The sequence below is a fragment of the Amia ocellicauda genome, chromosome 8, assembly GCF_036373705.1.
Source record: "Amia ocellicauda isolate fAmiCal2 chromosome 8, fAmiCal2.hap1, whole genome shotgun sequence".
Lineage (NCBI taxonomy): Eukaryota > Metazoa > Chordata > Actinopteri > Amiiformes > Amiidae > Amia > Amia ocellicauda.
In genome coordinates, this window is record NC_089857.1 from 28,874,284 (window position 1) to 28,901,982 (window position 27,699).

Sequence of the window (27,699 nt, forward strand, 5' to 3'; positions counted from 1 at the left end):
CAAAACACATCGTATAAAGTTTGAGTTCTGAAATGGATGCGGGTGTATTTTTTATTTTTGTTTTTCTCCGTTAAATTATTAGCTTGCTCCTTTTTTCCCCGCTTAATTTTTTCCTTTCTTACTAGGCTGTCGGGTTAAATAGGTTGTGGCTCGGACAGATATCTTCCTGTTCTCTTTGCTGAGTAAATTAAAAATAGACCAGGCTTTATTCTGGTCTGAAGGAGGTGGGAGCTTGGGGAGCATTTCTGCTTAATGAATCAACAAAGGAGAGGGGGAGAAGAAAAACAAAGGTTTTTTCACAACCTAATTTTAAACATTGCTTGTCCATTCAACATTGTTATGCAAAGGGTTATTTGAATATTTTATGAGTTTTAATTAGCAAAATGACTGAATCTTAACATCCTTTTTTTCTTGTATTAACCATTTACATTTTTTATAAAGAGGCGCTTTGATATAAAGCTTAGTACAAAACAAATTGAAATAAAAACACCCAGCTTGATAATGTACAAGTTTTTCACTTGTCAGTGATGTCTTTAACTCTGTCTGCGCTTACATAGTGATTTCGGAATGTGGAACAGATTCCTAAAATGAATTACAAATAATAATAATTCCTACAAACTGGGACTGTCTGGTTAACTACAATGAAACGCTTTCAATCTGTACTTTTATATGGCTTGTTATGTGGAAGTATGCTGAATATATATATATATATATATATATATATATATATATATATATATATATATATGAATATATATATGTATATTGAAATAATAGAATAAAAGGAGAAGAATGAAATTTGTATATGTATGCATGTGTACATTATAGATTTTGGTATTAACGTTTTTAATGTTTCTATCCACTTGAGCTAATAAATGTCTCAACAAAACAAATGTCCTCTGGTGAAGACACACATGTGAGTTTCCTGAAATGTAATCAAAAATAAATAAATGCTATAGTTTACATTTTAATTACATTAACTTACTTTTTCTGCTCTGAAACTTGGTTATAGTAATACTTTCAGAGTCTTAAAAAAGCTGGGTAAATTAAAATGATATACAAAATGGAAGGATGATCTTTAAGCTTCAGCAGACTAAAGATTTCTGAGTGGATTGTGCTTAGGTATTATATTTAGTATTAGTATTGTTTTATACTGTAAGTTTAATTTTCGTATTTGTATCTCTTAAAATATAGATGATTAATATAAGTAAATCAGTAAATAACTTATAAGTATATAGTAACACCTATATAAATCTATCATATTTATTATATATTTATTATATATTTATTATATATTTGTGTGTATGTTTTATATATCTATCTATAACTTTATTTTTTAATTTCATGGCCCAAGCTTGTTCTTCTATGTTACTGCTGCAATATACTGGTACTAGCTTCACATGTTTATTTTTATTTTTTTTGTTTGTTTGATTGTTTTTCTTTCACTGGATGTATGATAAGGCCTTGTCAGTCAGTATAGTGGAAAATTATGATATTATAAAGATACTTGAATTTACACACGCTACTGTAAATATGTAAGTACTGTAGTTCTAAGTAGTTGTACCTGCAGTAAATTTTACCTAATATATAAACCTGCATTTTACATTTTGGCTATCGTTACAAAAAAAAAACACACACACACACACACACACACACACACACACACACACACACATTAAAATAGAAATAGGAAGTGTGTTCTTTAAATATTGTCATGATGTAAGCTTTTTGGATTCAAAGTTATTTACATCCATAGATCATCTTGTGCAAGTGAAGCCTTAAACAGTTTCCATTTCAAACAGTATTGTTCAACAGCTCTTCTGATACAGGACAGGACATTCAAAACTTAAAAACACTAACAGAGAAAATCCAGTACAAAATAAACAAATGCCTCCCCATGTATATTAATAGTAAAACTATATTTCCATGTACAGACTGTGATTTGTTTATTCCAGAGCAGTGAATGAAAAGTGTGACAGCATGTTTTCTTCCTGTTGATGAGGTTGTTATTACACACACTATAGAATCAGTGACTGGTTTCCCCCCAAAATAACACTGACACGATACAAATCTCACTGCAGTGCACTGTGCGCCTGTAACAAGTTGATGTACAGTACAACGACAGTGAAACACCAGCACATTTGAACATTAGGGGGGAAATATTGCTTTCTTTGCACTGTTTAATAGTAAATAAACAAGAAACCGCATCAACTTTGTAGTTTGTTGTTTGTTACACAGTGAAACCCTTTAATATCTAATAATACCAACATCATTTTATAAAATGTAAACTTGTTTAATGTATTATTATTTCACTTCCACGGCTCTTAAGATATTCTGATTATTTAAAAAGATGTAATTATTTAAAATATGTTATAAAATGTTGAATTATTTAAAATATATTTTTTTAAATTGTGAAGATTCAGGATTTATGATTTTGCTAATTGTTGCAGAGTCATAGAGAACAGTTAAAGAATTGCATGGATCCCTTATTTTTCTTATTCATAGTCATGTATTTCACTATAGTGAGTGTGATGATTGGTTGGTCTTTTTAGGGATATGTATTGAGAAGCAATACACAATGCTTTACTCTTCATCTTATGTTTAAACATAAGGCAAATTACACATTGAAGATACAATTAGAGAAAAAAAAACTGGATTTCAGTTATTTTATATTAATATTTACTATTATAGTAATGGCATTAATACTATCAAGGTGCAGCAGTTTCATTTTATTACATTATTTTTGAAAACATTACTAGTAAATATCAGCATGACAACATGAAGTCAAAATATTTAGAATAGTAATCTATATATGGCTTGAATATGATTTATCTGTCTGTCTTACTGTTTATTTTCAATACATTATTTTAATGTATTTGTTTATTTGTAATCCAGAGTAGCGGGCTTCAGCAATGTGTACATTTATGTAGATAAAAAGATATTGAAAAGGAGATTGAATGTAGATGATGGGTGCTGAAACAGTTTTACAGTATGTAATTAGTTATTTGAATAGCACACACATTGCCATTGCAGTATTCACTGCATGATTACATAAAGCTGTTTTGCTGTTATGTTCATGGGAGGGTTCTATTACAGCAAGTAGTTCATTTGTAATGTATGTATACTGTAATGGAATAAAATTAGGTTTACGCTGTCTGTTTCCACATCTTACTGTAAGTATACAGATTTATTTTTGCCTGCATTTGCCAAAGAGTGATGCAAGCAGTGGGGTGAGTGATCTCCCATTGATGTTTTAGATGTGCTAGATGGGGCATTTGCCTTTCCAGACATTCTTGCAATAACTCGATTTTCATACAAAGTCATGGGAAACGTAACTCCCTCTGAGGAGAGACTGTAACTCTATATCCCAAAACACAGCCCTCTTATTGCCTGCGATAGTGCCAATTCCAAACATTCAGAGGGATCAAAAGATTATATTTGCCAAAAACAGACCTCTTCTCTCCATGAAAAAGAAAATAGAAGCTGTGCCATGCTAAGAATGTGTGTAACTTATATATGTCTATATGAAAGAAGACTGCAGCTTCAGATGGATTATAGATATGACACAATAGCCGCCTCTTGTTGAACTGTTTGCCACCTCATTATCAAATACAAATCAGATTGGTTTTCAATTTGAAAACAAACCCACCACGATTGTTCATCTACTTTAGCTTTGCAGGACCTTGCCTTGTACACCTTGTATGAACATTTTACAAGTGTCATCTTAATATTCCTTTTACTGACTTTGTAAATATGAAATCTTTATCGAAGAGCAAAGGGAATCATTTACAGCATATTTTGTTTCTTTAAAGCTATACTTACTGTCAGATCCCATTATATATGAAGCAAGTATGCAGGCTGACATATATGGCAAAAGATAGGCCCAAGTGTTGACTTGTCACTGAGCAAGTTTGGCCATAAAAGTCACATTAACAAGGAACTCAAAATTTCCTCATGTCATTTAGCTTGCAATGTTTTGTTTTAATTGATTTTTTTTTAAGTGATTCTGCCTCCACTATTACATTAAATGTCTTCATTAGTCATATTTTCTCAGTTACGTGTATTTCAAAAGTGCAGGATTTCATTTTAAGCAAAATCTCCCCACCTCTTAAACCCTAAAAGCAAGACGTCTATTTATTATTTTAAACAGTATAATTTAAATTAATATGGATTGACATTGTTTTATAATATGACTGGTAATTTTACAATTACAATTATTTAAAAACCCATCCTTCAATATTGCATTACCTTGCCAAAAATTGTTAAAATCGCCACCGTTTGAAGGTCAAAATAGGAAAGTCACTGAATCCTTATCTATATCTAACCTTGAAGACAGGCAAAAAGAAGTGGGTCGTTTCTGGGTTATCAGTACACAAGCCTGAGTAATATTTCATTTCATCTGGATTACTATCGCTTACATAACACAGCTGAGATTTTTTTTCAGTCTTTAAATGTATTGTTTCTTTTTCACATATAAAAACCACTCCAAAGTTCCTTCAAAGATAACCCCATATTGTTATGTCTTTTCACATTGATAGATAAGGAAGACTGCATTATTTGCTCTATTTAGATATGTATGTATATATGTATGCATTTTACATGTATTATTTGAGGCTAGCGTGAAGCATCTTTATGAAATGAAAGATTGAAGGTGATAAACTAATTGAAATGGATATTTCTGAGCTTCATTAACATGAAACAACTTTCATCTTTAAAACAGAATTATTTATTTCGGTGTTGTAATGTTGAAACCTTTTAATGTGTCTGTACTGTGATAAAAGACCTGAAGATCCTAAAGGATAACAGTCAATCAGAACTGCATGGCACAGTGTTTCCTTGTCTCTGTTATGCAGTAGTTTCTTTGCTGTTTCATTGGACAGTTTAATTGTGTTTAATACAACACTGAAACCAACAGTAGTGATAGGCTTCCTGCACAAAGACCTAGTTGTGTACTGCTGAAAAGAAATAGGTCAGCTTTTGCGTTTCTTGTTAGTGTTAAATGCAAAACAAGGAATGACCGGACATGATATACAAGACAAATGGCTTTTGTTCATACATATGTCTGCATAAACCAAACCTATACACATAAAGCAAACCTATACATGTTACACAAAAGCCTTGCCTTTAACAATGTATTCAATAGCAGTAGTGAGAAAAATGCAGCCCTTTTTTTCAAATTTTTGCAGCCTTTATAAATTGATGTACTGCATGCAAAAAAGAGTATTGGTATTTTTTAAGAGTCCAGAAATAGCAACAGGAAAAAGAGCTGAAACTAGAATCGCTGAAGTAATCAAGTCTTTGATCTTTGTGGTTATATTATTGCAATCTGTGCTAAATAATGCAGGCCTGATTTTGTAGTCTGAAGTGAAGGTTGATCCATATGTTCGTTATTAAACCAGTGCTTAAGATGAAATCAGGTTGGCGTTATACTGTACACCCAAGAGGTCTTTATCTTAATACTAATTAAGTTCATATCAAAATAAAAAATACACACAACATACTTTTGGGGATTTTTGTGAGCTCTGGTTTGCGTGTAAATAATAATAAACCCAAATGATTCAGTATTTGAGTTCTCCAAGTGAAACATTCCAAGATGAGAACTACATACATACTGTACATCACAAAGAAACAAAAATCTGTTGCTGATTACTGTGGTAGTCTAGCAGTGTGTTCTAGATCATCTGGGTTTTAGGCAGCACCACTGAAACAACAGTTTTCGTTTTGTTATTTCCAAGTCATACTCCCTTTTTTTATTTACATTTGACTGTATTAGTAAAGTTTACTGTATTATTATAATGTATCCATTGGGGGGGCTTTCTTTGTTCACTGACCAGTCTCTTTGCTATTACAACGAATAGGATGATTAGTTACTTTGTTGGGTAGTGCAGCAGGCTGACCTACTGGTACAGTGCCGAGTTGATGTTATGTCACTAAGAGTCTGGTCACAAGACTGGTCCTACACAGCCCGCCAACTCGATAGTTGATAACCCGACACCTGAATCCTGGCTAATGTAAGGTAATGGTGTATGTAATATAGGCTGATGGTGATAACAGATAGATACAGATATTTGTGTATATATATATATATATATTATATATACATATATATATATATATATATATATATATATATATATATATATATATACGTATATATAGGGAGAGAGAGATAAATGAAGACTCCATTGTGAGGGCACATTTTGTTTTGCTCGCTTTTTTGATTTGATGGGATTCAGTGTACTGTACGAGCTGACTGCTAATGTTAGTGTAAAATATTTCTGCTTTCTGAAACTTAGAGATTACTCTTAATTACTCTATCAATTGATTATTTATGGTGGCAATTAATCGGCTGTCAAAATGCCAATTGGCAAACCCCCAACGCAGAAACTATTTAACAGGTTCCTCTGTTTTTCCCCCACGCTCGCACTCTCTTCCTCTCCCCCCCTCTCTCTCTCTTCCAGTGTCTGTAAAGTCTCAGCGCATTTCCTTCTCTTATTTTTTTTTTCCCAATCAAAAAAATATTAAGTTTTTTTTTTCCTCTGTCCACAGCGACTCTTGTATGAAAATATCTCCCCACCCCCTCCATTTTTCTTTCTTTCCCTTCCCTAGGTTAAATTTCCAGAGGCCCGGAGGAGTTCTGGTTAAACCTTTCCAGATTTTCTCTATCTTTGAGTAATCCTTAAAAATTGATTTGGCACATTTTCTATTCTGGACTCTGGCTACAGCGTAGATTTACAGCATTTTGCGCAAGTGCCAGATGAGGTTTACTAAATTTGTGCCTGGGTGTGTCAGTAACTAAAACCTTGTCGATGCACAGAATACAGGATGGGTTTCTGTACGGCACAAGCTGTTACCCACCCTACAGGCAGTCACAGGGCTGTGGCTTCTGTCAGTGTACTCTCTGTGTGCACCTTGAGATGGGGGGGGATCAGCTTGTGTTAACCTATAATATTAGGCTACATGTAGTAGAATGAAATTGTAATGATTGAATGGCATTACCGATTTTTAGCCTATTTTCTTATCCATCTGTTGTATCATTTATGTTTAAACATACACAAGGCATACATAGTGTCTTGTTCAGGCTTAACTAAACCAAGGAGGACATTGAAGGGCAGTGTATGTGTTGAAGTATATTTAAATTCACACTGTACTGTAGACTGATACAATATACATACCAATATAGGGTAAAATGTAATACTGGATGCACAGTACATTCTTGAAGAGCTGCACTGTTTTCCTCTTTTGTTTTTGTGGTCCCTCTTTATGATGTTTTTCCAACACTGGTGTACTTTTACTGAAAAAGTATAACATAATTAAAGCATTTGCAACTAATACAATATAATTTGAGTTTACACTGTAATTATGAATATATATTTTGACATATTAGGAGGGAGTGAATATTGTATTTAAAAAATCATACAAGTATTTTCTGTTTTGTTTTATGTCATAAAACATACTGTTATTTTGTTTATTTCACAAATGTCTGTGTTTTAAGTAATATTTGAAGTCCGTATCCGTATCTGTGCTTTCTATTGCATCTATTTTCTCTGTTACTCTGACTTCTTGGCTTGTTAGATATGTTACAACGTCCGATTACAAGTGACATAATGTTGGTGCCTTTTGCAAGGAATTATTTCCCTTCTATCAAATGTTTTTATATGCAGAATATTTCCAAAATAAAATTATTTAATGATCTGTATAAACAAAACAGAAATAATTAAATAGCTTCAGTAATAAAACAGTAATTGTTCATGCTGTTGTAATGTATTTTCCTGGGGTGTATTTGGATGAAAGCTAAGCAATTAATCTGAGTCTAATTATTAGGAAACAGATTATATCCCCATGCACAACATTAAACTAATATTAGTGTACATTTTAGCCTTAAATCAAGGCACAGGTTCTTCTGAAGAGATTAGATATGTTTTACACGTGTGGAATTTGGGTGAAATGGTTTGCTATGTTTTTTCCTAACAATTTATTTTCATCTTATTTTCTTAATACTCAATCAGTTTGACCATACCTTAAAATCTGGAAACCAGTTTATATTGATAAAAGGAAATTGGCTAAATATTTAACCTACTTCTCAATGCATTTCGAGATTTTAAAGTCATAGATCCCTGGAGATGGTCCATTTTGTGTCATACTGTTCTTAGTAATGCATTATAAACATATATGTATACATATGAATGTAACTTGAAAGCATCCATGCACTACAGCATCTTCATTCCCATGAGGTGCTGGCCAAAATAAGGCCAAAATATTAAAAGAAAATTTAAGTCAGTTTGTAGACCTGACTTTTGTATAATAAAAGTTCAATTTTATTGAATCACATCACAATGCGTTTCGACACTACTATGTCTTCATCAGATAGCCAAGGTAGTAGTTGTGTCAAAACACGTTGTGATGTGATTCAATAAAATTAAACTTTTATTATACAAAAGTCTGGTCTAAAAAACGAATGATTGAGAGTGCAGCTACAAAATTAAATTTTCTTTATATATGTATACATGTCATGAAGGATGTGTTGTGCTATACATTGGCATAACAAGCTTAAGTAATTAGTTGGCATACTATGCTCTAGAGATTCATTTTGAGATTTCAATTCCTCTGAAACTAGTTTTGTGTGCTAGTTGTGTATGTGTTTTTTAGTTTTAGATTCCTTTGCAATGTTCTTTTTCCAGCATATTTGCAGTGAGTTAGGAGGTTAAGCGCAGAAAGTGGATTTGCTCTCGCTGGAACGGCAACACGAAAAACAAGTGAATGGTAATAAGCATTGGCAGGACTTGACATATGGTGGTAATTAAATAAAATTAGGAAAAGAAAATGCTGTGGTCACTTGCCAAAACTCCATACCTTGAAAGGATTTGCAAATAATAAAAAGCCTCTTGTAAAGATCTGTAACCTGTGGCACTGTGTTTGTAGTGCAACCTGCCTTTCATTTTATAATACGCAAACCAGTACTAATGAACAGCTTTTTACCATGCATACAACCATTGAAATGCACAGAGAGCTTTGTAACAATTGAAAATGGCTTTCGTATTTGAAGTAAACCATATAAGATGTATGTTTTAGTTTTAGAGTTTTTTTAGTTTTTTATTTTGTTAATTTTGTATTTTATTGGGGGGTTACTACATTATATGGTGGTTCCCAATGGGATTAGATGAGCCTCAAAACTAGGTTATAGCACCTCAGACTTTTGGAAGATGACTTGAATGTGTTGGTTTCCATTTCTGGAGCAGAGAGGGATCTTATTAACTGTCAGTGCATGTAGAAGTCTCCCATAACTGCACTTTGGAATGCCAAAAGCTATTTCCTGTTTTTACTGTCTGGTGAGAGCGCTATTGTAAATTGTATTAATATTTACCCGAAGAAAGGGACTTTCTGGACTCTTATTCCCCAAATGAAATGAGATCGGGGTTGCGCGTCGGAGAAGATTGTGAAATAGGGTGGGATTTTAGATTGCCAGACATGGAAATTAAAACTGTTGACCCTGTAAGCAATGCAGGGTGGATATGACTGATTGTCAGGGCTTACAGAGATGAAAGTATTTGGTTTATAGAATATCAACCAATTAGTTTGTGTGTGTGTGTGTGTGTGTTTTTTTTTTTTTTTTTTTTAAAGAAAAACACTTGTTTCCTTACTATTTTGCTGTAAATTTTTCCAGATGTAATAGAGTGCTTGCAGTTTGGCAGACACGCCTGCTTGTGATGAACTTGTCAACCAAACCAACTTATGTATCTTCTTCTTTACTTAGCCTACATCATTAGAATTGTGTCCTTCACCCATTGAGTTCGCTTTTTACAGAATGAACTTGAGTATAATAATAATGCATTCGAGGAAATGGCTTGGTAGAAATAATGTGTTCAATACAAAATAGGCATAAACATAAAAATTGTCTTGCCTTTCAGTTATGGGAAATGAGTGCTATAGGCCAACGGTAACACACCAAAACTATTCTTATGTGTGGGTTCCTGCTCCGATGTTAAGCCTTTAGTCATGTTTCCCAGATGGAATGTGCCATTAGATCATCTTTCATTTCTGGAGACCTGCTGTATAGAAAGTAAATTGTGTCGCAAGTGCAACTAATTAGGTTGTTTCTGCCTATCATAATGATACAAAAAAATGCATTTCTTGAGTCCAAGGTGGGAACATAAATGATAGATAGATGGATTTCTGAATTCTGTTCACCCATCCCAGAAGAGACTCTTGACCAAGTGGCATTTTGGAGAATTGTATTGATACCTATTATTTTGCCAGTCCACATCTTGGAACAACTATAAATACAATACAATCAGACTCCTTTTTTTCTCCATGATGTTTGATCATCCTTGTTCTCTTCTCATACACTTTCCATTTCCAGTTCTTTAAAGCTGAGGGAAATCTCTCTCTCTCTCTCTCTCTCTCTCTCTCTCTCTCTCTCTCTCTCTACATATATATACATATTTGTTTATATTTGCTAGTTTTTCTCTGTTTTCCAATCTCATCTGACGACAGATAGTAAAAGATACAATAGTAAAAGATACATATATTAATTCATTAATATGCAAAAAGTTGATAATGTTTCCTATTAAAGCTAGATAATAATATTTAAATAGATTATCAGTATGTGTGTTTCCAATATATAAAAATTGGACATTCACAATATGAATAGTGGTAGTGTATGTTGAAATGCATATTGTACCATTGGGAATTAAAGCTGTGATGTATTTACAATTTATTTCCACCAGGGGGCACCACGTGCTGATTAGCAGAACTATTTGCAGTATAATCAAATTTAAATCTAATACACAAATAATGTTTGGCACCAGAATCAGTTTCCCTAAAAAATAAAGTTAAATAACAAATTTCCTATCCCTTTGGCCATTCAGAAAAACAGAAGAAGACAAATTAATCAATGTAACATCCAAAGAAGGAGCCTTGCTTTGTGTCAAAACAGAAAACTAACTATGTAAAGGACTTTGCATTGCATAAGGGCAGTAACATGTTGAAGACCTTAACCTGGACTATGTTAAAGCCCTGTGAAAAGATTGCTGTTGAGTGGTGGTGTGTGTAGACTCTGCTCTGCGTAGAGGTCTGGTATTCTGAAAATAAAGAAACAGATTTTGCCTACCTGGCATTGCCCCAAAAAAGAAAAAAGTGTGCATTGATATTTTTAAGGTTTTCTTCAACTGTGCTTTGCTTGCACCATCTGTACCCCAGACATACCAGCCATGACCCAACACCAATCTAACTCAACTATGATTAAATGCTGCAGAGACATGCAGTAAACCTGTCATAACTAAACAAGCAGTCGATTTTGGAGTGATCGCGGTGCTGTAATTAACCTGCTTCCCAGGTAAGGTCTGTTCTGCTTGGGTTTTAAGAACTCCCCGTCTCCAAACAGTGGTGCGTCTGTGTGAACACACTTTTCCCTGCATTACTTAGCAATGAGGCAAACCTTTCTCGGGTTAATTTTATCTAATTAGTGGTCAATTAAAAACTGAAAATTGCTGAATAGAATCTCTTTGATCAAATCCCCTTGGCATGAAGTGCTTTTCCTTTAGCTAGCCACCATCTTGAATTCATTTGGAACCAGCAGTGTAAACAAGCTAAAATTGGTTTCTTTTTGAGGAGTCGGCCTGTATGGAAGGCAGAGAGCTTTTTTTTTCCCTTTTCCTCTTTTACTTACAGTTTGTAGGCGGCTTTTCAAAGCCACCTCAAATCTAAACAGCACCACACATGCCTGGAAATGCTTCTTTAATTAGCAATGGCCAAATATTTGTAGCCCAGGCAGAGTCTCATTTATTACAGCAAGATACACCTTAAAAGGCATGCAAAGCGCAATCATGCTGTGGTGAAAGGTTTATTTTTATACTAAAAGTATAGAATTTGTCCGCACAGATAACAGGTATATGTGCCTTCATATTTTAACATAAACGTCATGATATAGAGAAGGTTGGTTATGATCATACAAACGTCTCTAATGAAACTAGAATCCTTTTGTGTTCAGCCTTTGAGAAAGAACTGGTATGGCGTTTGTGTTTATTGTTCAAATGTAAATATAATGCATTGATATGTTAAGCACAATGCACTGATAAGAAATAGCACAGTATTGTTAAATGGCATGCTGTGTTCAGAGAGGCTTTGTGCGTAGTGTGGTTTTGGCTAGAATAGCTGACCTGCATTAGACTTTGAAGATGTTTTGAAGTGCCTGGTTTCAATTTATCACCAAATGTTCACTTTTGAATTAAAACACATTTATTTTATTTATAATGGTTGTGTTTTTGGTATTGGCCATTTGTATTTGTTGGTTGTATTCTCACTTGTTAAGCTATTTTCATATATTTTATTGTCTGCATTGAGTAATTTTATTTACATATATACGTGTTTATCAAGAGACGATGAAATAGATCTTGAATCCTCTTGCCTGCAGATGAACCTGTCCAGTGTGTACTCTGCATCTGCCATGTATAGGTGTGCTTGTGTATTTATCGTACATATGCACAGTTTACAGCTGTGTTTGGAAATTAAACAATCACAAGATGGCAGTAATGATCAAATACATGTGTGTACTAGGATGTGAATTCTTCAAAGGGAGACAGATTGGAGATTTCTGTCATCCATGGTGTTCATGGCAGATGTTGAACTCAGTTTTAGTAAGCTTACTAGTAAGAATGGGTGTAGTATCACATAAGTTGAAATTATTATAATGAATAAAAATAATAACAACAACAGTAATTGTATTATTATATTTGACTTTCCAGAGCAACTTGTAGTGTAGTACAGGGCTGTACTGGTGACATGCATTGCGGTGTCCACATTCACAGTCTTAGAAAAATGACTGACACCATTAGAGCAGACAGAAACACAGCAGCTATCTGTTGTAACTTGCTGTCACAGCCTTTTTTTATGAATGTGCTTAAAGCCCTACATTTAATTCCTCGGCATCTCCATGTCTTGCATGTATTTGTGTTGCACTCATCCGTAGTGTTTTCAAGACAAAGCAACAAGTAATTGTCAGATTTGGTTTCTGTACTGACTGTTTAGCAGTTGTCATTTTCCCTCCATTTATAGATGTATTTACTATGATGTTGTTTTTACAATAAGCTTTCCCAGCAGTTGGTATAAAGGTGGGTTTTGCACAGCCTAATCAACAGAGCAATTTTCTGGGCCATTCGCATTCTATCAAGGTTTCAAGTTATTAAGATGCTAAATGTCCAAATAGCTTTTTAATCCCCACAACAGCAGTGCAAACCCCTTCACTCCGCTGAAGAGTTTGTGTGGAATGAATGGCTATTTGCTTTGAGCTGAGTAGTACTGCCTTTATCCAGGCAGCTATTACCGACTTAGAGGAAAACAAGTGAGATTTGCATTCGCAAGATGGGAGGGAGATTTGTCTGTGCTTGCTCGAGTCATTTCATTTAAGTGTCCAGGTTTTCAAATGGTTTAAAAGACTCCTGGGGTTGTACGAGGATACTCCAAGGGTTCCTCTTTAGAAAAATGCAGAGCTGACATCAGAGCATTGGTGTGTATATATATATATATATATATATATATATATATATATATATATATATATATTTAGTATATATTTAGTCTTTTTGAGTTGGTGTGATTTGAAGATTGAACTTAAATACACTTTAACCTTAAGCATTGTCTGATTTTCCCTCATAACAGATCTCTCTCAGGTTCTGTCATATCAGGTGGACTTTGCATGAAAAGCGCTTTTGATAAAGGCCCTGTAATTCACACTGGGATGTTTGTGTTAATCTCTGCACCCTTTAGACAGTATAACAGTATGGAGTACCCGGTGAGTTTATAATAACAAGCAATTTTTTAAATGTATTTGTGTTTGAAAATGCATTCAAGAGCACCTCCTGCTGTGCATGTCCTTTCAGGTCTTGTAGCACGTGGATTGTGTGGTTTATTCTGCACTTCCCAAAGTGTGGGCTTACTTTCTTAACCTGAGTCGTCAATGCCTGCTTAGTTAACAGGAATGTAAGTGGAACGGCTTTCATATTTGCTGGAGTAAAAACTATTAACAGCAACTGTGTTTCTCAGCCTGCCCCCCAAACACACACACAACATACTCCCCAAAGAGCTGATTAGGATGTAATAATTGAGGATGATAGTGAGAGGAAGACGACAATTCCATTTAATTAAAGACAATTTATTTTACTTTAACTTGCCGCGTCCCACGTGAATAAGGGTAGTTTTAGTGGATAGATTTATTAATAGGTACTGACAAGTGAGCTGACATAAAAAGCAAACATTTTTGCTCCTCTGTGTTTTTGATGCATACGAACATCTCATATTTTTGTTGCCCTGCTTCCTTTTGTTCTGTGGGAATTCTCTAAACAGCACATCAAGCCACACTGCTGACATTTTTCATGTCACGTATAAAAGTAACGAAGCTTCTAAAAGGAGATTGTTGTCTTATGACAAAGTATTTAGTTCAAAGTGGGGTTTTTTTCTCCCTGATTTTTTTTAGTTAAATCAAATATCCTGATTTTTCCTTAAAGGTTTCTTTTATAGTTTAAGAGAGAGAGGTGCGTATAAACACAGATAGTTACATTTTGTATAGCATTACATTGCAATATGCAGTATGCCCATACACAAAAAAGTCCTTTTATAATATACTTTATTACAAAATTATAATAACATGTTTTACTTTCAACAATTCTGAAATTCAGTTGTGCCAGGTCTCCCTAAATAAAGACAAAAGACTGTTACATGTCAACGGAACACAAAACCAACATGTTTGGTTAGATAATATCAGTCCAGTTCATATTGATCTGTAATTCTGTTGCATCCATGGAGGTAGTGTAACAGCAGGTACAGTGCCTCTGACAAATAAATAAATAACACCTCCGTGTAGCACTATACTGCAGCAGTGAAAGTGTCTTTCTCATAGAATATACTTGCAGAGAGCTCTTGCAGTTCATTATCATTAATAGTTAAGTATTATCAGACATTATTTTCAGAAATTATAAAAAATATAATAAAAATATTAATTTAATCAAACTAATGTCTAGAAAAGTATACTGTAGTATAGTATAGCCTATGATTTAACATTGCTTTTTGTAGATTTTAATGAAAATATACTTAGGAACAGTAGCAAATACTTTGGATTAAATCCTTAATAGTACAGTAAGAGACACAGGGAATGCAGTCAACTGGGTTAAATTAATCTTCAGTGGCTGGTTTATTTAGGTATTTACCAGACCTGTCTTTTCAATTATTATTATTTTTTGCTTCAGTAGAATGATTCATCATTTCCAAGATTGAAACCTCCTGAGTAGACCTTATCTTCTTTAAAAGGAGTAGTGCAATACAAACTAGAATATGATTATTTGAAAATTGTATTAGTCATGTTTTGAGTACTAAATGCTTTTCCAATGTCGTTCAGTCATTTATGTAGAGCAATTGAAAATATTAAGCTGCTGACACTCTTATCTTGCCTAGGGACGTGGAGTTGGACATGTCTAACCAAAAAAAATTAAAATAAACACATAACAAGTGTATTTCATTATTTGCAAGTGTTTTCATTCACTAGCAATGTCTGGCTTACAAATCTATTTCTGAAACGATCTGCAATAATTTGCCTCACCTGTCACTAGTGTTATTCAAAATACTGTTAACCCATTTTCTTTAGTCTTTTTCCCTGTTTATATTGTACTTAAGTAGTTGTTTTCTAGCCATTGTTTTTTTTTCTAATGAATGCACAACAAAACAAATATGCCAATTAATGCTGCAGACACATACATACAACTATACATACTGTATATATGCATAGTTGTATACTTTCATTGCATCATGGATGTGAAGTCATATATTTTAGTCAAGGCTGGCACTGACAATCTCATGGATGTGCAGAATGAACCCATCTGGTAACTGTTTCCTGTAAACTGAATCTCTTTAGTAAAAAGATGATGAAAATGTGTGGGTGTCATACGTACATACCAATAGTGATTGGCTTTTGGAGCAGGGATCTGACTTCCATAGGAATAGTACATTTTGGCCTCAGTAAATCAGATTCCTGCTTTATTCCCTTGCCTTATTTTTCGCTTTAGATACTTAATCAGGCGTTTCTGTAAATGTGTGTCAATTAGTTGTGCTACTGTCCAATCCAACCTCAGTAGTTTTACACAAAAAAACTGCTGTCAGAAAGATATCATGTGTTGTACATCAACATATTACATGTTATGATAGTATCTGACGTACTGGGATTATGCATATTACTGACAGTGAATTTCTTACTTGGCTAAGAATTGCATGGCAAAGACGTTTAATAAAGTTACATTTAAACATATCATGAATTGGTCTCTCTCAATATCAATATAAATAGCCACCTGCAGGACAGTAATGGAGATAGTAATGGGATTCATTGCATTGATGAAATGCAGGGCTGTCATTAAGCACATTGATAGAGGAGCATTGGGGGAGAACTGATATGCCTGTCAAAAGCCCTCCAGTATTTCTACAAAGCTTCAGGAAGGAAGACGCTCTTTAAGTGTTAACTGTGGGCAGATTGGCTCAGTATTAGTTCATTTGTGGAGCAGGCAAAGCAGAGAGCTACTTTACATATTAACAATACATATACAGGTGGTTTTGACTTCTACCGCCAATGGAAAAGGTGAACAGATTTACACTGGCAAAATGATAAAGATAAAATTAATAAAACAGCATGAGCTAATCTGATTTTAGAGTGTTGTTTTAACAGCCCTTCTTTGTTATTTCAGTTGGTTCTGATAATTGCATGACTTTTTTAGTAAGTTGTCAGAAGTCCCAGCAAAAGCTATGACTTTTTTTGTTTTTCCTCTCTCTCTCTCTCTCTCTCTCTCTCTCTATATATATATATATATATATATATATATATATATATGTATGTATGTATCTTTTAATTTTACATTTAAATTACTCGGGAACGATTCTCCTTCTTTTGCTTTAGATACAATAGAAATGTATGGCAATGCTTCTTCAACTCAATATGAAGTTTGGAAAATTGAATATACATAGAGCCACATCCACGTGTATCATTTAATAAATGCGGTACTCTAAGTAATAGTAGTAATCTTAGTTAATGTGTGTTTCATTTCAAAAAGCATTGATGGAAAGGTCCATTAAGACAGTTGTTTTATCTTTGCTTACTGACAGATGTCTGATGGTGTGTTGGAAGCTCTGGAAATGTTTATGTCAAGCAATTAATATGTCATGCAGAACAACCTAAAGACCTTCCTTGTTTTCTTTTGCCTATTTCTCTGCTATTGTGTTATTCAGACACCTGTGCATGTACTGAGTACTGCTCATCCGGCTACCTATTGCCCTCACCTTTGCCCTTTTCTCTCAGTCTTGCTGTGGTACTGTAGATGGGGGGGTCAGACTCTCACAGTTGCAGGTGGTGGTTACTGTAGTTATGTACACTTGTTTTTCATGGTGCTCAATACACTTAGCAGCACAGCAGGGGTTGCAATCTCATACCTCTCTTGGGGAAGATGCTTGTGTGTGTGTGTATGTGTGTGTGTGTGTGTGTTGGGAGGGGGGGTTGCATGTGCTCTCCCCCCCTCTACTGTGGCTCATGTGGAATCAATTACTATTTGATGGCAACGCCAGGCCCCAGGCCGCATGCATGTCTGTCCTGTGAGAAAGCTCTGGAAAGACTCAGCATCTGGATTAGATTATTGCAATTGCAGGTTGATAGAATAAAGTCCGGGGTGAGGTGGGTGGGATTTCCTTCCGGATTTCTCTCTCTCTTTCCTTCTCTCTCTCTCTCTCTCTCTCTCTCTCTCTCTCTCTCTCTTTCTCTTTCTCTTTCTCTTCATCTTTCTTGCTCTCTCTATTTCACCCTCTCTTTCCCATCTAGAGCAGAATAGCACAATTGGGGAGCTGCACCACATTTCAACAGTTGTCCAACCCCTTCTCCCCCCCAACCCCTCTTCCCTCCTTTTTTTCTTAAAAAAATGAGAGAGAAAGAAAGCAACATGTGCTCTGAATTAAGGCCCACAATTAACCTTCTGAGAATCTGCTGCAGCTAAAGTTGAAACAATACAAAGCGAATTAATTTAATAATGAGTTTCCTGGAGGACGAACACAGATGAGAAGGGGTCATGAGGCAGCCGCCTGGAAGAGAGCTATGATAATACGTTTTTAAATATTGTGATGTATTTTGAAAGGACACACACTTATGGTAACTAAGCTTAAACTTTAAGAAAGTATGGTCACATTGTGAGGAAAATCTGCAGACTCGGATTCATAACTTTCTCATTTCCCCCAGTGTAGTGTACTAGGGCTTTCGCTGTTACTCACAGATTTGTGTGTGTGTGTGTTAAATATAGTTTTATGTTAATGACAGGCAGGGGCATTGGGGAGGGGGTTAAACTCCATAACCTCTCTTCTATATATCAAAGAAAGCCACAACAAATTCTGTCTTTTCAATTGACAGGGATTGACTTTGCCTAACTTTGGGTGATGTCATCTTTAAAATGACTTTCCCCTCAGTGCTTTCATTCACAGAGTCCCACAGCTCTATTTCAGACAGTCTTGGTGGTTTTGGCTGAGCCGTTTCAGCTGCAGTAAAATTAGCCCTGGTTAGGACAACAATCTGCTATGCATTAGCCTCCGCCATTCTGTTGCTGTCTCTCTGCACAGGTGCAACAGGCTGGTTTGGGGCAAGACACTATTAAGCATTAGGCGGTATTATCCATTGCAGGGGTTTTGTTCAGTCCCACGTAGCAACTTGATGGGAAAACAACAGCATGAACAGTATAGTGGCTTCTGTGTCATTTTAATGCATCAGATCTTAATTGTGAACCATGTGACTGATTTATATATCTGATATTTCTAAATCTTTTTCTTACTCTGTTTATATCTGTGTGTGTGTGTGTAGAAAATAAGAAAATGTACAAACGAGAGGAGGCCATTCAACCCATCGTGTTTGTTTGGTGTCCATTAATAACTAAGTGATCCAAGGATCCTATCCTGTCTGATTTTCAATGTTCCCAAATTTTCAGCTTTGACCACATAGCTGGGGAGTTTGTTCCAGATTGTGATGACTCTCTATGTGAAGAAGAGTGTCCTGTATTCTGTCTTGAATGCCTCGAAGCCCAATTTCCATTTGTGTCCCTGGGTCCGTGTGTCCCTAATGAAGCATTAAATCAGATTGTGACTCTCTCATTACTCTGATTCGAAGCCTTGAAAAAACCCAAGAATGCTAGAGAAGGATTGAGAAGGATTCTGTCCAGGCCTTGATAAAGCCTTATACGATAAAGGGACTTAAACATTTGACTGCACAGCCAGAATTGCTTACTGTGCTTGTGTGCTGTTTCTTTAGCATGTTGCTGTCCACATTAAGCTCTAAAACAGTGTAATCCCTGGGGATGAGTGTAACGAAAGAGGGATAAAGGAACCTGCTACCTATAAAGGGTTAACAGCACAGGTATCTTCAGTCGCTGCCTTTAAGCAGCACCAGTATAGCAGCTCCAGGATGCTGTTTTCGCCAAGCTAGCTGCACACACTTTGACAGCCTTCACCCTGGGTCTGTCTGCCATGCGATCACAGGTCTTGATACAGTTAACCACCCACGAGGAAAAGGTTTGTTTTGACACAGGAAGGTGAAGAGGAGCGTGAGCGCTGGGTAGGGGGGGTGGGGGGCCATGGCTGCCAGATGTTCTCAGGATCCTACTAGTGTGGAAGTAATAACAGATCTGACAACTTGGGCAGGAATATCTTTCCCTACTGATGCCCCCCCCCTCCGCTCCCCTCATCTCTCTCTCTCTCTCTCTCTCTCTCTCTCTCTCTCTCTCTCTCTCTCTCTCTTCATCTCTTATGTAGGACAAAGAGCTGCCAACGTAACTGGGTTCACGTCAGGTTTAACCTAAGGTTGTTTGTTATGTTGTATTGTAGCTGGCTTTGCTACTTGAATGAAGGACACCATTGACAAAAAAAGTCTCTCTAATCCCCTAATTAGTCTAGAACAGGCATGTCTTTGATTGATTTTATTGAGGCATATTCATCAGTGTTAAAGGGCCACAAGAACTGCAGAAGTAATTCAGAAAGAATATATATTTTCTGTACTGTAGCTCCAGCAGCAGATGGGAAGTCCGTTTCTGTGGAAAGGGTAGCTCTTTCTGGAAATATTTGTCGTGAGAAAGAAATTCATATGCATTCTGACCATTAATTCAGACAATCGCCACCCCCTCGTCTGGACTTCCAGCAAAAAAAATATCCCGTGTTTGAAATTAACCAGAAATTGCAAAAATTGATATGTTTGCAGTGTATCTGTAGGTTAAGCAATTTGCTGTGTTTTTTGTGTTAGTGGCAGCGTATATATTTGTGTGTTAAATCGCTCTCCAGTAAAATGTGGTTTTGGTGTTAGACTAGTTAGTTACATTTAAGTAATTATTTTTCCAACCTCCTGTTCTCTCCAGTGGAAAGAAAGGAAAAGATTACTAATGTATCCCCTGCAGTCTGTGGATAATGGTGTTCCCAGACATTGGAATTTTCTTTGTTTATCTTCCACTGCTTGTGCAAGGTGCTTCATGGGAAACTTAAGTCCCCATCCGTCCGCGGAGGAGACCGCACTGTGACAGTTATGGCATCTTACCCACAGTACTCCGCAAAGGGATACCATTCATATCTAAGGTCCTACTTGCAAGACCCAGAAGGTTTCTCAGTTTATTTCCTTAATTTATTTAGTGTTTTCTTTTTCTTCTTCTTTTCTTTGGTTTAACTTCGCGAGGTTGTGTATTTATTTATTCTTTGGTTGATCGGTCGCATCACAGACAGGAAATATTGCTGGAAAAAATATGTTTTGTATAGCCCGGCCTGTTCACGGTTAAGCTTCTGTGTCACGTGGCTTCATTTTTATAAGGCTTATTCATTGATTTACGATATCAGTTTTTTGGCAAGAGACGCAGCTCTATCACCACGTTCAGTAGAAGGAAACCAAGGCTCTAAGATTTCAAACAGGGTAATGTGGACCTCATAACTGTTGAATGATATTTTGTAAATCATTTGAGATGTAAAGAAAGCAGTCTTGTAAAAATAATTGTTTTTATATGTGGCTAAAACATTTTCAGTTCTCTAAATTGTAAACTGTATTTGCTAATCTGTAGGACATAGTTATTTGTCCAGCAGCACAGCACAATCTTTTCAGTGTATTCAGTCCCACTAGTTGACTAACAACTGGCTGTCATGAACAGAATAGGGGAGTCGTAATTGGCATTAGTCCAATCAAAGCTGTAAATAATGAAAAATCAACAGAGCAGTTATTATGAAATCTGTACTCCTAATGCAATATAGTAAGTGAGACCAAAGATATCTAAGCTGATGCATGAGAGGCACCTAAGCAGTGAATGGGTTTACTTAATTCTTTTTCTAATAAAATATCAAAACTACCAGGAATCCATTCATGAGGCATCAGTGGTCTTTAAATGAAATGTGATCAGTCATGCTTAAATCTGAATTAAAAAGACTGGGAGCCCTCTCTTCCAGTAATTCACCAGTAACTCTACTCTGTGAAATGCACAACCCAAGAATAGAGAAAATCCACCATTCGTCTTTTTTTAAGATTAATGTATTTGGATGTGATAATGTATCTGTGAGATGCCTTATTGGATTGTATTTATAACCCCTTCAAAATGGTTGGCATTAGAAGTTGTTTTCCAAAATATGTTTGGGGGGAAATATATCTCAATTACATCTTTGAAGCTCGTTAATGTGTGTACTGTACTCTCAAAATGTTATCTCTTCACCCGTGAGAGTAATAAATGGGACTGTTTACAGGAAGACTGTTAAGAAAATGTATTCACCTGACCATGGGAAAAAATTGAGTTCTGTGGTAATAATGCCAACCACCAGTAGAACTATTAATGCATTTCAACAAGTTCTTTTAGCACAATGTGACATACGAAACAGCTGACCTGGCAGCATATGTTTTAAGAACACAGTTCTGTTTCCTGTGGTCCGGTGAATTTATTCCCAACACAGTTTCCTTACACATTATAAAGACTCTCATGCTGTGTTGTCCAAATTGGCTTCGAAACTTTATTTGAGTCCTGCTTTATGCCTGCTGTACATATCAAAGTATTTTTTATGATTGGGATATAACTTGTCTGTTGTTCAGCAGGATGCAAATGATATATGTACCCTGGGAGATACTCAAACAGAGATTCAGATCTGCTGTCTTAATTCATTAAAGTAAAACTTCTCTTTGCACATTTGTATAGCTTTTGACCCTGTTAAATTCACAAAAAGATGTATTGGCCTCAAACAAATCCAACAGTGCCATGTGTAAATTGGTGAACAGGGGAGGTTGCAAGTTTCACACTCAAGTATTCATAAAGGAATCCCACTTCTTTATTCTATTAGGTGTACAGCGTAAAAACATTACATAAAACTAAAACCTTGAATTTACTATGACAATTTGCATCCTTTGTTTGTTGTTTGCTTCTTGACAAATGCGAACAAGGCCCAGTGATTTCTCATGCCGTGGGAGATCTTTCCTTCAGTCCTGCTCACCTGTTCCCTGTCTGCTATGTTTTGTAGGTATACGCCCCATCCGCAAGCACTGCCGACTATAACCGGGACTCACCGGGGTATCCCTCCTCCAAGCCTCCCAGCAGCACCTTTCCCAGCTCCTTCTTCATGCCAGGTATGCTGACTGCACCGATGGGAGATCCCTAATCACTATCCTCTCTCTGAGCTCCCCTTTCTGAGACCCATCCTCAGGAGTCGCTCTGAACCCCGATTCCCTTTCATTTCCGTGCCGAAGCGGAAAATCAAATCTATCTCACAGTAGGGGGTTAATTCACTTTGCCAATACACAACAAGAGACACTTCAAAAAAACAAGGTTATTTAGAAATATCAGATGTGTATTTTATTTATTCATGTGTTTATGTACATTCTGTTTGTATATGCATAGCCTTCCTCAAAGGAAGATACAGGAGCCCCATCCTTCCCATCGAAGGAACTGGTTTAACTACTGAATGAGTCTCTCGTGTTAATCTAATCCTTGGCCTCACTTCTCAAAACAGCTTTGACCTTTCAATAAGATCACATTCTACTATTCGGTACCAAATCAGCTTTAAGCAAGATGGAAGAAATGTGACATTACAGGGATGGACAGGAGATTGGGTGCTGTTTGATGAAAATGGGATGTGCAAACTCTACCCATTTCACATAAACAAGCATAGGGTATTACGTCTCATTGTTAGAGCAAGAAGAAGAAAACTCAACGGGCGAATGACATGATTCTGCTGTCTCTCATCCATGTGCAATCACCATTGTTTGGCATAGTTTTCACATTTCCTTGTTTTCTGGAAAGGGTGTTCACACTTTTCTCCAAAAATATTCACCAAGGAAAAGTTGATTCTGTCACAGCCGTCACCCACAATTGCTTCAAACGGTTTGGAACCTGGGCCTTCACACGGGAAAGGAAAGTTTTAGGAAAAACACTTCAGACAGAGGCACGAAACATCAGCAGCAAGAATAACTTCACCAAACAAATGTTGTGTGCAGTTAAAATACATTAAAAAATTATGCGTCTAATGAGTTTCATGTGGACATGGCAGTTTGTCATTTTCTCACAATCCCAAAATAATAACAAACACATTACATGGCAAAATGAGAATGGCATATGAATGCTACAGCCTAGCACAGTATCGCTATATATTTACAAAGAAAGGTGTGCAATCCATCTGTTAAACATCCATGGATAAATCTTTGTAAATAATAATATGATTCATATACCTAAATGTTTTTAAGACTGTGATAAAAGAAAGAAATAACAAAAAGGGTATGTGTTTATTAAGTTAACATCACACATTTGTTTTTAAGAGACAAACGTGAATACCACAGGTTTTTCCAAGGGTTACTTCGCAAACATTTATTCAAAACATAAAGCTGTTGACCCTAACTATCATGTGCTGTATTCTGTATTAGAACCAAACAGGGATTACTTGAATAATCATAAGAAGAAGAAAAAAAAGAGCATCATATGTATTATCGTACCTGCAGATTTGGAGACTAATTAATCAGTGGAGTTATTGTATCTGCGTCTTTGACGATGCAATATGGTGGCCTCTCGCAGTATCATTGATGAGCATAATTTAATTAATTAGCCAGTCAGTATAAATTAAACCGCATAATTTTCGGAAAGATTAAAGGCGTTCTCTGCAATGAGGTAATATTGCGAACTGCTGCCCTTGTTAATCGTATGTTTATTTTCATAAATGTTGTATGTACATTCTTGTTTAAAAAAATTATAATCTTACAAAAGGCCCTCACAGGAAAGGACTCATGTTCCATCAGGATTATGGCAATGTCACGAGATTAATAAACATTCCTCTGATTGGTTATTCCTTGGCTTTGTCTTGAAAGCCAAATGCGCTGGGGTTAATTGGGTGTGCTTCCTTCTGAATAGTAGAAAAGGAAGGAAATCTTAATAATGTAGGTTGTATATTGACTTTTTTATTAAATATGTGGAATCTGTTTTCTCACAAGCAGCTGAAAAAACAAATGTTTTTAGTCATTAGTCATTTAAAGCTTGGGTATACTTTTAATATAGAGTATACCTTTGTTGATAACCACATTTGCACTACAGTGTAACTTTCTACAATTCGCTATAATTTTGTGATTTACTCTTGTTGTTTCCTGACAATGATTTTCGTTGGTCAGCTGTGTGCATGAGGCCTTTATTAATAATGTTTTGATGTTGCTGATCAGATGGTCACCACAGTACTGATCCATGGAGCTCCTCCAGTGGGATGAACCAACCTGGCTACAGTGGAATGCTGGGAAACTCGTCGCATGGCCCCCAAACCAGCAGCTACTGTGGCCTGCATCCACACGAACGACTTGTAAGTCACACAGTGTCACAGACTGCTTGTTCTCATGAGTATCTCGGCTTTAATAGACAACCAATGCATATAGAATGTCTGCTGTTTTACAATTTACACTTCTATGGTTTTCAAATGTTTTGATGCTGCTGTTATCTGATTTTGGATGTGTGTATATATATATATATATATATATAGTTTGTGTAATTATTTTTTTTCTGAGGAATTTTGTTTAAGCACCACATAGAAGATAGGTGACAGTTTTGATGCAAGGAAAACATTTAAATCCTTTGTTGTTTTTTGAAACAGGGGCTACATGCATTGTTCCCCAGTCACAAGGCAATAATCCACGTGAAAGAAGCTAGGCTTTTTATTGCACTGATTAACTTGTTCTGTGATTTGATAAAGACCCTGAGACATCTGAGCGTTAAAGGTTGACTACCACTCATATAAACTGCAAAAAGGAACATGTCTAATTATCATGAATCTCTTTGCACCTTTTATTGCTTTTCAGTTACAGCCAAAGGCTTGGGGTTTTCAGCCTCCTTTCTGCTTGCTCTTTCTCCCCCACAGAGTTACCCATCACACTCCTCAGCAGACATCAATTCCAGTCTTCCTCCCATGTCCAGTTTTCATCGCAGTGGATCAACTCATTACAGCGCCTCCTCCTGTACACCACCTACAAATGGAACAGAAAGCATTATGGGTAGGTTGGTTTGATGGACACCCAGCATGGTTGATATAACTTAATATTCTGTGTGGATGGTGTCTCTTATTGTATAAGAAATGTCATCTCATGCAGTTTGGTCGAGAACAGCGTGTAGCTGAGCGGTCGTGGCTGCGCAAACTGCAAAATGACATCTCTTATACGAAAGGAGACTATCATCACACGACGTGTGAACTCACACATATAAGAATTATACTTGCAAATATCTTTACAGTGAACAAACTATTATTTTAGTTAAATACAACAATCAACCCATCCTCTCCCTGTCAAAAAATATATATTTGGTCCTGGATCTGCTATAACTGACCTACATCTGCTGTAACTGGCCTGTCTATATAATTTTTTCATGCTAGTTAAATGTAATCAAACTGTTTACTAAAAACAAACATCACTCCTGTGAAACTTGTACCGCTTGCATTTAAGTGTTATGAAACATCGTTGGTAACTGAAGAGCTGAAACTTGCTGAAGAGCTGAAGTTGCTCTGGTTTGTTGTAGGAATGGTATTACTAGGCATCGCTGACACAGCAGGGGGGACTTTTTCCTGAAGACTTGAGTGAAGAAATTGATTCCCTTTTTTAAATACTGATAATTCTATGCATAAGATGACATTTATACACAAGAAAAGAGGTATAGGAATGTTTGGAAACGCTGTTCTGTGATTGTCTGGTTTCTCGTATGTGATTTATAATGTACAGTATGACTCTGTGTGTTATCACTGACTCTCTGAAGCAGAGCCAGGGGCTTCTGGTACCTGGACTTCAAACATATTTCTCATTGGCAAAATTAATTCTCACCTGTGTCTGTAACAGCATTGTTTAAAATACCAGACTCTTTTCAGGAATTGTTATATGTTTTTAGATCTGCAGTAACACGTCCCAACCACTATATTTAGGAATTTATTTGAGATGTAAAACTATGGCATTTTCAGTCTAGCACACACCATGTAAATAATATAGTACAGGATACATATTGCTTTTAATATAACTGTAATGAAACTTTCAGTGTGATCAAATCGCATTGTATTTTTTACTGAACTGTATGCAATCTAACATGTAGAAACTCTACAACTGACAAAGGTTCTATCAATTCCTTTCGCATGCCACATTAATGTAATAATATAATATGAAACAGTTTGCGTGCATTGTCGTCCAAGCAAATCTGAAGTTTCCCTTACTGTTCTTTTGCATGTGCAGAGTAACATAAACAAGAAAAGCCAACATGTGAAAAAATAAATAAGAACCACGAAGTTTGATACATGTGTTTTGGGTTTCATATCTGATGCTTAATTTTTTTATATATATATTACAAAACTCTGCAAGAATGAAGAGTCAACTCTTAACACATGCCACATTTCTTTGTCATTTCATAAAGAGTGGGGGGGAAAGTTGAAACAAAAACTGCAGATATAGATTTGCATGTATATCATTTTATGACATTTGACATGTAACGAGATGCTGCCATACAGCCAAGTTCAGAATAGAGTAGTTAGCAATAGGAGTCACACTTTGATGTCTTCAGTTAGGCAATCTGAATATGATGTTTGTAATAGAGGCTATTACAGGCAACTGCATTCAATATGTAAGATGACATAGATAAGGCTAGGAAAATCTACCACAAAATTGAAAGCATTTCATTATGAAATAACAAAATGAATGATGCCAAACTTGCGTTGTCAGTCATTATTTTATTTGAATTGAAATATGACCATTGAGTCTTTGAAGGCATGCCTCCTATACAGATTCGCCTTCATGTATTGAAATGTATTTCATCCAACATATGCTTGAAATTATACCGTGATATATATATTGGCTATATAGAGTAATCACGCTGCTGCTCTCCCTCTAATGATACGTTGCCGTGACGTGTGTTAGGCTTGTGGCGTACCTCTGGCATATGCAATTTCCATTATTATTTTTTTCATCTTCTAAGATGAGCCATCTCTATAATCTGTAGAATGGTTTTGTTAAGTACATGGGCATTGCTGTAAGGCACTATGATAGGGTTAATATGAGCGTTGATGAGTTTTGACAAATGCTTTGAAATATTCTGGTAACTTGCTTGTAAGGCGTAAACTTCCCATCTGGGGATGGTACCATGGAGGCATCGCTGTCAGCTGAGATGGGCAAAGTGCATGTCATAGCTTAGGGTAAAGTGA

General features: G+C 35.9%; 1 protein-coding gene across 11 annotated transcripts in view; it reads left to right on the forward strand.

Annotated features, from left to right (window-relative positions):
* tcf4 (transcription factor 4) overlaps positions 1 to 27,699 on the forward strand; it is a 182,009-nt gene that overhangs the window by 123,865 nt on the left and 30,445 nt on the right. For all 11 annotated transcript variants that reach the window (XM_066710936.1, XM_066710938.1, XM_066710937.1 and 8 more), the window contains 3 exons: positions 22,525 to 22,630; positions 24,704 to 24,837; positions 25,390 to 25,522. In XM_066710936.1, the coding sequence (XP_066567033.1) occupies positions 22,525 to 22,630; positions 24,704 to 24,837; positions 25,390 to 25,522 (373 nt within the window). The remainder of the gene's footprint in view (positions 1 to 22,524; positions 22,631 to 24,703; positions 24,838 to 25,389; positions 25,523 to 27,699) is intronic.